Raw genomic sequence first — 12,284 nt, forward strand, 5'->3', positions numbered from 1 at the left:
CCAGAGGTTGGGTTCAGAGCTGCAACATCGCAGAGAAACCAGCACAAACACTTTCTTCAAACCGAAGGTACTGTGGGGAAAAAGTTATTGCTTACCTGATTCCAAAAAGTCACTCCAGAGTGTTGAAGTGCACATAGAGGCATCCAGTGCAACCCCCTGTAAAGTCTGACCCAAGCCGCTGCTTGTGTCCCCTTCTCAAGTCCGTTTTAAGATCTCCTTTGTTAGTTGCTAACTTTCTGCTTCAATAACTTTAGACACTGGAAGAAATCCACAGGAACTCTTCACGTTTTGCTGTTTGTCAAAACGTCAAGCCCTCTCCGAACTGCCTTCAGCTACGGTTGTGTTTTTGGACTTAAAAGACTTGCCAGGCGAAGAAACAGTCTCTACAACCTTGAACTAAGCTCATGTTGACCTAACCACTTATTTTCCCCCCTTCAAGTGACTTTTCTATATGTGTTGGCAGAGTAAATGCATTACCGTATGACCCGTTGAAAACCACATGACTGCGGAATAATACGATAATACGATAACATTGTCTTTTCCCTTTCTAACGTTGCTACAAATGTAACCGCGAACAAACCCAAAAGTAAAAGTGCCCTTTAATGTGTATTTTCTAGTATTCCTAAGTGTTCTATTGTAAATGTCTGATGTATTTAAAGTGATTCTGGTGTAAATATATTAAATATATATCTTCTATATAAATATGTGTAAGTGCTTCTTTGTTGTGCCTGTCTAGCTAAGATTCAGAGTACTTGTCTGCAGCTCACATCTTACTCTTAAGATGAGCCTGACTGCTCTGCCACAGTTCCAAGGTCCAGAGCTAGTACAGACTGAGAATAAGAGTTGGGGATCTACAAACCACTGGGATAGTTTACTAAAGTCTTACTGCTAGTAGTACTTTAGGAACACACCTCTAACACTCCTTCCTTAATGGGCTTCCAGCCACCCACCTGGCCCCCTTCAAGGCAGCCCACCCTGCAGCAGCTCACCTCATTATAGGCGCCCTCATATTCGACATTCTCTTTAACATTCTGCTAGCTTTACTAGCTTTACTCACCCCACCGTCCCTCCCCACCAGGATCATGTTTAAAACTGCTTGTATTGGCTACAAAGCAGTCTCAAATGGACAACATACTTAATGGCTAAACTCCACACCTGTTGTAGTCTCTCATGCCTCACGTAGCAAATCTATAAAAAGGTTGGAGTTTAAGCTCGCCCATGAAGCAAAAACTTGCAAGCAGCCCCCACCATCCCCAAGTTCCCCAACACACACTTTCAACAATACCTGCCGGATGAATAATGTTCCTGCCCTCTTCACCAGCAGTAATGTGCTACTGTATAAAATGCCAAGCTCAATGCTAGCCCCTCTCGTTGTAAGCACTTCACTGTTCCCGATCTTTGTGCTGTACGCAATAAAATAAATAAGAGTTATAATTAAAGCAATTCTTAAACTATTCTCTCATTCGCAGCACTCCAAAACGACTGGTATTAACCCATGCTCTTTGAAAATAGATTCATCCATTGTAGAGACTGAAAAGAATGCTGAATAAATGGTTACAAACTTTTGTCTTTCCATGGTCTCTGTAAAATATATTTTCCAGAGGTACCTTTGCTCCATTTGATCTTTCTGCAGAAAGTGTCCTACATTCTTTCATTTTCTCTCCTTAGTCGCCAGCCTATACCTTGGCATGGACCCGTCAAAATAATGACCAGCTTCCAGACCGAGCAATGGATTTTAATGGCATCTTGACCATCCGTAACGTACAGCCTTCAGACGCTGGCGTTTACATCTGCACTGGATCCAACATGTTTGACATGGATGAAGGCACTGCTACACTTTACGTTCAAGGTTCGTGATTAAGACATGGTTTAGCGCTCAAGACTTCTCGATTCCTCCTCGCAGTGCATGGCGCATTCCCATAACCCCATCTCTCCCCCACCCTTCCCTATTAGTCTGCAGCTACAATGCTCTTCTATCTGCTAAGTTTTTTAGAGGAACTTGGGCAAGGGGAGCTTGCCTTTCTTTACTCTGGTATGTTCCTGTTTGTTATTCCTGGATTGTGGCTGTGCCATGCATGGTTACTCTTTCTCTTCAAACTCTGTGTGTCATTTCTCCCTCAACCGCTGCTTTTCCATCTTCTCTCATGATTGGAGGGCAACTAGGAGGTTGGGTTCTTTTGATTGGGAATAAATCAAAAGGAAGGAGAAACGTCGAGAGGTTTCTCACGGAACACCAATCTTTGTTTTTGTATAGAGTGATCTTTCACCATACCAACAGTTCACCTGTTTTTATTTTTGCTGCTGCTTCTTGACCAATCAGAGTTTGGCTTTGGCTGCTGCCTGACTGCATTTCTGATATTCAAATGGAATGCTGTAAACCTTTACAATACTGCTGCAAGTTTTGGTTTTTCTGATTTATATTTAGAAAAATTGGAATTGTACCATTGCATTAAAAACACAGGCAAAGCCTTTTTTGTTTGTTTTGCCTCAGTGTGGCAAAACTGTTTGCATGAGCGTGTAGAGAGAAGAGATCGATATGAGGGACACACAGCTCGAAGGATTTATACATCAGCAAATGTGCACGTTATGGTGACCTTCGTGGCCTAATTGTATTGGTTTCTCAAACATGAAACAGATATTTGTTTTGTTGAGATCATTAGTTCTATTCCTCATTCTAACGAAGTGCAGTTGTGGCATCTACTCACACTCTGCCTCCCACACAAAATATAGACTGCTTCCTGATTTGCAGACACCAATAGCACCGCCATGCCACCTCCAGCACTGCACATACACTGCTCCTAGTACTGTAAGCACACCACCTTAGTAATGCCCGTCATATGAGCCCTGCAGCATATTCTGTTGCTACCTGACAAATTATGACAATCCCTCAGAATTTGTGTTGGCAATAGCTGGTGAATGGTGTGAGTACCTAGAGACAGTATGTTGGCTTTGTCAATTCTTGTTTGCTCATCTATTTAGATTAGAAAGTCACCATTTTTGGCTGGGTTTCCAATGGCGTATAGGACATTATTCAAGATTGACTATTGCAATCGAAATGCATAGCCTTTCGACAAAGTGCCCGCAGAAACACAATCAATCACTTATTATTGATTTAAGAAATGCACATTGAACAAATTTCAATGAGTAGTTAAGAAAAAATCAGATGCTGCAAAGTACATCCTTCTACGAAAGCAGTGAACTTTAATATATTGTTGGGGAAAGTTGCCTGCCATCGGTGCTTAGCATTGTGCTCTTTAGACGCTGCCATTCAGAAGTTCTCAAACTGCGAACTTCTTTCCAAAAAAAGTGGACCTGTTACGTGCTGGCAAAAAAAATCTAGTTGTTTATAAATACATCCTCCGCGAACAATGTTGAGCCCTCCCCCAGTAATTAGAGAAACAATGTATCTTCTTGAAAGTTTCAGCTGAACTATGTATTTGTTCTGCCTCACAGCCTTTGGCTGTTTTCTGTCTGTTCGAAACTTATGTGTGTCTCACCCCCCTCCATTGCCCAGAATCCAATAAAAAATAGCTCCCCCTGTACCTCCTTTGTAACAAGGTAGGGGGGCTACAATGGTACAAGGCTTTTGGGACAAAAGTGACACCACTGATTTTAACCAAACTGCCAATTTGAGGAATGTGCTTTGTGATGGTGGGTGTGAAGGCCTCTTCCTCCTGGTTGCTTTCATTCTGACATTTGTGTCCATGATGGGAGAGAAGGTAGAAAAATGGTTAATGCAGCCGAAGGAAGGCCTCCACTATCGAACTACGGTATGATGCTGATTCCAGTGTTCTTGAGAGTGGAGATGTTCTTACATTTTACTCTGTCTTGCAACAAATCTGGGTAGGATACTCTGTCCAGATTACCATTGTAAGCTGGCCCTGGGCTAAAACATTTTTCAATCGGCTCCTGGCAAGAGTGCACAGTCTGAAGTATGCATTGACTAGGGGGCTTTCTAGTACGCCTACTGCTCTGCGATCTCCCTGACCCATACCCCAGTTGATACATATCTGAAGGTGTTCTCTCCAATGGATGATATTACTTTTCCCTGTTACAATGCATCAAAGCGTTTCTTTTTTTTCAAACTTTATTTCTTATTTTCAACAAGAAAGAAACATCAAGTACAAAGCAAATGTTACTAGGCCAATAGGCTATCATCCAGGTAACAACATAAACCTGAATCAAAGAAAACAATAACCTCGAAATGCATATTAACCGCAACACATTTAAAAACGTAGCCATGAGCAGTGGCCTGACATTCCCAAACATAACAGACAACACAAAACAAGAGAACATAACAGCACCCTCTCCACCAAAATGTATTCATTAGACGTGATGCAAACCATTCTATTACACAATTCCGATCAAGATGGTTTACCCATAAAAATCATTGAAATTCCCCCATTGTTCATCATAACGTGCTTCTTTGCATTGCTTATAAAACATAGTCTTCTCATATTTAGAGTTAAAAATCAATGGATGATATTACTTAATTGCAATTGGCAGAGATTATGCAGACATCTGATGAAAGTTTAATGAGATGAGTAATATTCTCGATCACTGATTGCCGACCAAATGGTTGTCTATGACATCCAGCTCAGGCCCCCACCTGACATTCATGGAACACTCATGCATCACACTCACTCAACTTTCCCCTGAGCTGTCGTCATCCATACACCAACATTCTGTAAGCATACATTCATGGCCAGTGAGACAAACGGGACCAGCTCACAACATAACAGCTCCCTTTCATACAAACAGTCATAACCCACAACAGTTGATCACCCGGAAGTCCTACTATGAAAGCACAGAAATATTTTAAAGGCGGGAAAAACAAGTGTGATAAATAGTTTGAAAGCAGGAAAAGAAAGGGGCACACTTTGCAAATATAGACGTGAAAATGGCAGGAATTAACATTGTTAAGAGATGTGGAGAGAGAAAGATGGTATAGGATCAAAAGTAACAACCAAATAATCAGACAAGGAGAAGAGAAGACTGGAGGGCAGGGGGGGGTAAACGGATCCGGAGTTGTGAGAGGAAGGGGGAATGGAGGAGGCTGGAAAGAATGAACCTCTGTTTTGGAAATAAGATACAGAAAGTATGAAATCATCCAAAACTGAACAGCAAGAAGATCGACTGAGGAGTGTAGAGTCGAAGAAAGAGATGAACATTTGGGAGTTGTCTGCATAGAAATTAAAAGAAAGACAACTTTTGTGGGAAAGGTAGAGAGGATCTTAGTGCGACACTATCTGAATGATGGGTAGAGATTGTGAAGTCTACTCAACTTCTGCTCGTCACAGCGTGTGCGGGCATGAGAGTTAACCCACTGTTGTCACAAGTCTCTCCCCTTCTCACCTGTTTCTGTTGTGTACTTGCGACCTTCTGGGATTTCCTCTTCTTTACAGTCCGGGATTTGTATAGACCCGAATGCCGATCTTCGGCGTCCAGCGTGAGAGTAGCGGTTCAGTTTCCAGGAGCGTTCAAAAAGTCCAGGGTAATTCCAGGAAGTAAATAAGGTACGCTCAGAGGCACAGAGGACCGTGACTCGAGCGCGGAAGGTTTTCCAGGAGATTGGAGAAGGAAGGGATTCAAGGAATCAAGCGAGAGCTCCGATCGAACTACGGCTAAGAACGTCCGACTACAGGTAGCGGTAGCGTTGAGACGCGCAGAGCCGCGGGGGCGTGTCTCTTTTGTAGGATGAGTAGCGTGGAACGCATAGACTGATCCGGAGCATTCCGTTCCGGGCGGCCATGTTGGAAGGATAACTGCATGTAATCCCCTGTGAGTCAGGGACCAGGAGGTCCAGAAGGGACGTAGACGACGGTTCATGACAACTATACTCTTGTTTATAAAAGGTGAAAGAATTATCCCTGGTCCGTGGAGTTCCGTTCTCCATGGAAGGAGAACGGAACTCCATGGACTAAGCATGGTGATTTCACACCAATATATCGACTCTACTAATCACGAAGATTAGCAATCCTTAGAACCCAGAGGGGATAATGAATATTTACTCTGTCCAGCTTTGAAGAAGGCCACCGGCCGAAACACGTGTCGCAATTCGGAACACACTGACTATTTTTCCAATGAACCAGAGAATAAACTCACACTAGCAAACTGGCGCAGAAAGCGTGGTGGCATCATTCTTTCAAAATTAAAAGAAAGGACAAGAGAAGAAATAAGATAGGGGGTGGTGTAAATGGAGACTAGAAGAGCACCAAGAACATAACCTTAAGCTACAGCAAATTGCAGAGGAAAAATTGAAGACCGTTTTACCAGCCCACAAAATGGCTTACATCTGATCAATTAAATGAGATCGAAACCACTGTAAGTTGGGTGATCAACAGCATCAAAAGCAGCGGAAAGGTCCTTGAGGATAAGGATTGAAGATAGAGTACCAAGCAAACAGAAAGGAATCAGTGACACACAGAGAAGGTTCTGTAGACTGAGCTGTGAGAAACCCTGATTAATAGCTGAGAAAAGAATTGTGGTGTAAGTAAATTGCAACTTGAGCATAGACCGCTCACTCTAGTACTTTTGAAAGAAAAGAGGAGACAGATTGGGTGCAAATTAGCAAGAAGAGATGACTGTAAGGAGGTATGTTAGGATAGCAATCAATGCATGTTCTAATGGGCTGCTCACCCCAACCCCATCCGGATTCCTCATCTCCCACCGCAGCTGCTCTTCAGAAACTTTACTGCCTCCATGGGGCGCAGCGTGGCTCCGCCCAACGCTTCTACGCATGTTGCACCAGACAGGATATTGGGGCCAGTATATATAAAGGCACCATGCCCCAGGCTCCGCAGGTATATTTCCCAACCCAGTCCTCTACTCCAGAAGAATGGGAGGCCTTCCGGCGGAATATGCCTGATGTCTTTGCCAAGCCTCTGTGGCTTTGGTCCCTGACGCCAGCGGTCTCGACCCTGGGGATGACCCTTAGGCCAAACCAGTAGATCCCACAGTGCTAGGATGAACCGGCACAGACGCCACAAGTAGAAAGACACGGTCCCATCCAAAGATCGCACCGTTTCATCTTCTGACCACGGCTCTTTTACAGGGTGGCACCGGCCGATGCTGCAGTCACAAGGGACTTTGCCCCGTCCCCCAGAATAACATAAATATCACATTTGGGGATGTTTATTAGTAAAGAGACCCTATCCCTTTTGGACTAAAAGCCCTACATCCAAGGGAGGTCCTAGACTTCTTGTAGGGGTTTTATTGGGAGCAAGAGTACCTAGTGGATCTTGCAGCCAATTTGCAAGTGGACTGGACACCTTGACATCCTACCCCAGGCAAACTTTAGGCCACTTTTCATTGTGTGATGGCCAAGGTGGTCCACGCATTGGCATTTTCTGCCCTTCATGCCCTAAGGTTCAGCACAAGATGACGGATATCCTGGACATTGGTCAGAAGAAGGCACTATTGCTTTTCAATCGGGCAGTAGAGGGACCTATTGTTGAGCTCTGGGCTAAGCAGACCTCAGTGCTCACTGTTGACTGGGACCTGGCAAAAAGCACAGGCGGCTCCTTCTGACCCCATGTTTGTTTGTTTTATTTATTTATATTGCGCACCAGACCCGAGGGTATCGGGGCGCAATATAGGGTGTTCTTCTCCACCGATGCATCACTGGAAAGTTTAGTGATCCAGGCTACTAGATTGACCCTAAAGACACTGTCTGTCTTTTCCGTCTTCACCCCCTCACAGGGAGAGCACGAGACTTCATGCATGGTGAAGGAAGATTTTAAGCTCTTCGGGCTTGGATCTCCCATGTGTGGACTCCTCATGTGCTCTGGCTAAGTTCTCCATTGGCCTATAGTTGATCTTGGTAGAAGTGTCTGAGCACATCCCTGAAAGGGAGATACGTGAAGAGGCTCTGATCAGGGATGACAAGGAAACCCCACGAGAGATCCTACAGTCTGGTCTGGATACGGCTGTTAGGACTGATTTTCTATACTCTTGCCTAATAGACAGATGTTTAGAAGGGAAACCTCTATTTTGACAGGGACAACTCTGGGGAGCTGTAGACAATCCAGTTCAAGGTATCATGGTGAGTGGTCTATGCTAAGTCTCAAGAGGGTCCACAATGAGCACACACTGGAATGCAGTCAAGGAACACACATAGACAAAAAGGTATACAAATACTTCTTTACTATTGTCCAAAACACAGTGAAAAATGACTATTAACAGGTAATATTATCACACAGTAAAAAAAAATAGATAAATATATACAATTACTGGTGATGGGCACAATACATATCAAACCCCTGAAAAGAAAGGTACAGATTAGTATTTGCACTACTGATCCGCAGAGCATAATCCCTAACTTCAAAGGTCCATCCCTAAAATGTCTGGGGCCTTGAGCCCAAAGTTCAGCAAACTTTCATACAGTTCTTTGAAGCTGGAAAAAATGAAGGCAGAGTCTCTGGGGTCCAGTGAACAGTTCCAAGTATCGGGGGACAAGTTAATCTAATAAAGGTGTTCCCAACTTTCGCAGTGCTTGTTTGGACAAGCAATGGCAAAGCCAAAGTGTTAGAGAAGTTGTGTAAAAGTTATCAAACTTTTAAAGGGCAGTTAGGGGTTAGGTAAGTATCGCTATAACTCACCCCCTGTACTCTGATTCTTCATGAGACTTGTCAGGTCGGTTGAAGGTCTGAGGTTGCTTTTCCCCGCTATCAGCCTGAGCCCTTGATCCCCAGGGGTTGCAGGTTCGAGCAGCTCTCCGGTCGTTCTCTGATGCTGGTGCAAGAACTCTCAGTGGAAGATTGCAGCAAAACTCAGGGCTACTCTCAGGACCGCAATAGACCCAGGTAAACAATTTCAGATGACGGCCACTGCAGCACGGCGACGCAAAGGGACTCACTTTCCGCCTTCAGACTTTCCCTCCTATCTCGGGTCCCCTTGAAGCTAGGACTATGACATTTCGCAGAGGTAAGTCTTGTTGCACAAGCTGACGATCGCCCAAGTTCCAGGCCTCAACTCGGAACGACGACGTTGGCAGCACAGTAGCCCAAATTCAGAGATGGTCAGCCACAGGTTGCTCGCAGGGCACTTCCAAAGCCTCTTCCTTGCAGGATTCTGAGCTGACGTTGAGAATGGATGTTTCCTCAACCGCAAGTCTTGTAGCTGGACATGAGTCTTGGCTCCTTCAGGTTCTTTCAGGGTCTCTCTAGAGTGGGTGCAGGGGTCTTCTTCTTATCCTAAATGCCAGGTAAGAGAAGAAGCCCCCACTAGCCAATAGATCTGCCCCAAACACACACTCCAGCAGTGGTCCAATCGGGACCACTGGTAGCAAAACTCATTCATTCCACCAAGACACACTGGCACTAGTATGTGGATTGGGACCAGACAGTCCAAGCCCACTTCCTGGCAGTAAACACACATAGCCCTCCAGTAGTCTGCCAAAAGGCTCGGCTTTTCAGACACTGGAAGTGCATATAAGGATTTTCCTGGCCTCACAGGCCAGGAAAAAGGCTAAACGACAAGATGGCCAAAGGACAAGCGAAAGACCTTGTGGCATGGCCATGCCACAGTTGAAAGCCAAACGCGGTAAACGCAGTAAGGCTAAAATGAAAAGTGACAAAAATAGCAAAAAGTAACTGCAGTTACCAGCTTGTCCGCTTGGCACACCTAGAGTAACCAAAAATCCTGTAAGTGTTAGTCTAGGGCAAAACAAAAAGTATACCCAGTTGTACTGCATTGTAGGATATTATGTACAATGTTAAAAGTTACCACAAGTGATAAGTTACTAAAGGTAGTAACAAAGTAACTAGACTAAGGGAAAACACTGTTTCCTAGTACTCACAGCCTGAAGGACATGTCAGTTTCCCCATAACCAATGAGAAAAAGCCAGTGTAGTGAAGCTTAAGGATTCACTGCACTGTAAAAAGAACAGGTCAGATACAAAAGTAAAAGCAAAACGTTTGTGGGTCCATAGAAATGAAAGGAAAGGTGCAGTAAAACAGAATATTTTTTAACAGCTGCAGAGCAATGGCCACAAGCACCGTCTTGTGCAGATTCTCTTGGCTCAGGACATTGGATTTTGCTATAGATATCCAGCAAACTTTTGGACATGCCCTTCAATAGCATGAACTTGTTCTGCAACAAGGCTGAGGAGTCTTTGCAGAGGTTTCAGGTTTCAAAGGAGCCCACTAAATCGCTAGTACCCGCAGTCCAGCAACCAGCTAGTGAGAAGTGTTTTTTTTTTGCCCCTTTATCACTTAAACCGAAAGTGGTAGATTTCAAGACCCTTCAGACAAGCTAGGGCAGCCTCGTCTCTATAGAGGTAGGTGAAGGTGTGCGACCAGAGAAGATGCCACCACTGTGCCCTCTGCAGCCCCTGGTGAGAAGCCTGCCTGAAGTGGACATCTGTAACCAGACCGCTATGGAGGCAAGATATCCCAGTTTGGCAAGGAATAGATAGTTACCACTTCCGACACCTCCTCGGCCCTAAAGGTCATCCACCAGAGATACTGCCTCTCTTTTCTTATTCGCCCTCCAGATCACCCTCTGGGTCACCAATCATTTCCTCAGTCCCTGCTGTTGGGAGAGATCCGTCCAATTTTGTCAAAAGGGGCTATAGAACTGATACCCTGCTCGGAACAAGGCAGGGGTTGGTATTCAACCTATTTTCTGGTGTAGAGAAAAATGAGACCATCCTGGTTCTGCGACTGATGACCTTGAACTTAAAGGATAAGTTCATGATGGTCTCTCTGGCCCAGATTCATGCCCTGGACTTGAACGATTGGCTGGTTTCCCTGGATCTCCAGGATGCTTATTTCCATGCGGCCATCCACAGGAAGCACCAGAAGAACCTGAGATTCAGGAAGCACCAGAAGAACCTGAGATTCAAAGTAGGGAACTATCACTACCAGTTCAGGATCCTACCTTTCACACCTTCTTCAGTGGCCATGGTTTTCACCAAGCTCTTAGAAGTGGTGGCAGCTCACCTTGGAAGGTGTGGCATTCATGTTCTTTCTCCCAAATCCTAGCATTGACACACATTTACTGGATGTTGAGTCTGTTATACAGCTTGGGCTTCTCCCTGAACTTCAAGAAGACTCTTGTTTCTCTGTCAGTTACTCCCAATTGATCTTCGACACTCACAATGGGCGGGGATTCCCACCGGAAGACAGAGTGCGAACATCTTCAAGATGGTGCAAGATTTCCAACTACCAGCCTCTGCTTTTCTGTGCTTGCTGTGTCTTATGGCCTCCTGCATACTTGTGGTGCCAGAGGCCTAACTGCACATGAGCTTGCAGTGTTCGCAGTTTCAGGGTCGAACTTCGGACCATCTACTGGTCTCGGAGATTATGCTTGGCGACCTACAATAATGGTTGGTGAAGGACAACCTCTTGAAAGGGTTGTTGTTTCATCAACGTTGGCCACATGTGACTCTAGTTATGGATGTGTGCCTGAAAGGCTAGGGCACTCACCTCCAAGACCTTATGGTAATCAGACTGTGTTGCCCTTCAGAGTCCTGGGAGCACATCGCTCTACTGGAGTTGAGTGATCAGGCTGGCCCTAGCTGCTTTCTTCCCCTTTGTGAAGGCACAAGTGTTGGGCCAAATGGATAATACTGTGTAGATGCATTACCTCAACAAGCAGAGTGGCATGAACTCCTTGCCTCTGTGCAGAGAAGCAATGTGGTTGTGGTTCTGGGCTCTGGAGAACAATGTGTCTGTCTGCGTCCCACCTGGCCAGCAAAGACCTGCTGGTGAATGCACTGAGCAGATAGTTTCGCCGGCAAGGACGTGCTGGTGGATGGACTGCGCAGAAACTCTTTGACCTCCCATGATTTCTGGAGGAGATTTTCTCTCTTTGGGGTACTCCTTCAGTGAACCTCTTTGCTTCTAGTTCCCTCATCAAGGAGCTCTGTGGGAAGCCCTGGCAGTCAATTGGGCCTTTCACTTGCTCTATGCATTTCCCCCCTACCCCTGATACCTGTCATACCGCTGCTACTCAGGAGTCTGCACCTGTTCGGATCCATGGTGGTCTTGATCACTCCAGACCTGGGTCTGGAGAACGTGGTACCATGGGTTGCTAGACATGGCCATCTTCCCTACCGGGTGTCTGCCACAGAGGACTGATAACCCCCCCCCCCCCCCACTCGATGGGAGGAGGGTGTTTTGGGGAAGAGGTTCTTCACCGGCACCTCCACAGCATGAGCCTTCATGCCTGATTGCTGAAAGGCTAAGGTATAAGGAATGGCATCTGTCGGAGGACATTCTGCACGTACTTCTCTCGGCACGAAGACCCGCCACTAATTCCATCTATGCCTGCAGATGGTG

At 45.4% G+C, this 12,284-nt stretch overlaps 1 protein-coding gene across 7 annotated transcripts in view; it reads left to right on the forward strand.

The window, feature by feature from the left end:
* HSPG2 (heparan sulfate proteoglycan 2) overlaps positions 1-12,284 on the forward strand; it is a 1,237,996-nt gene that overhangs the window by 756,570 nt on the left and 469,142 nt on the right. For all 7 annotated transcript variants that reach the window (XM_069610942.1, XM_069610946.1, XM_069610944.1 and 4 more), the window contains one exon: positions 1,669-1,849. In XM_069610942.1, the coding sequence (XP_069467043.1) occupies positions 1,669-1,849 (181 nt within the window). The remainder of the gene's footprint in view (positions 1-1,668; positions 1,850-12,284) is intronic.

Source organism: Ambystoma mexicanum, chromosome 8, assembly GCF_040938575.1.
Source record: "Ambystoma mexicanum isolate Mex_15411 chromosome 8, UKY_AmexF1_1, whole genome shotgun sequence".
NCBI classification, from domain to species: Eukaryota; Metazoa; Chordata; class Amphibia; order Caudata; family Ambystomatidae; genus Ambystoma; species Ambystoma mexicanum.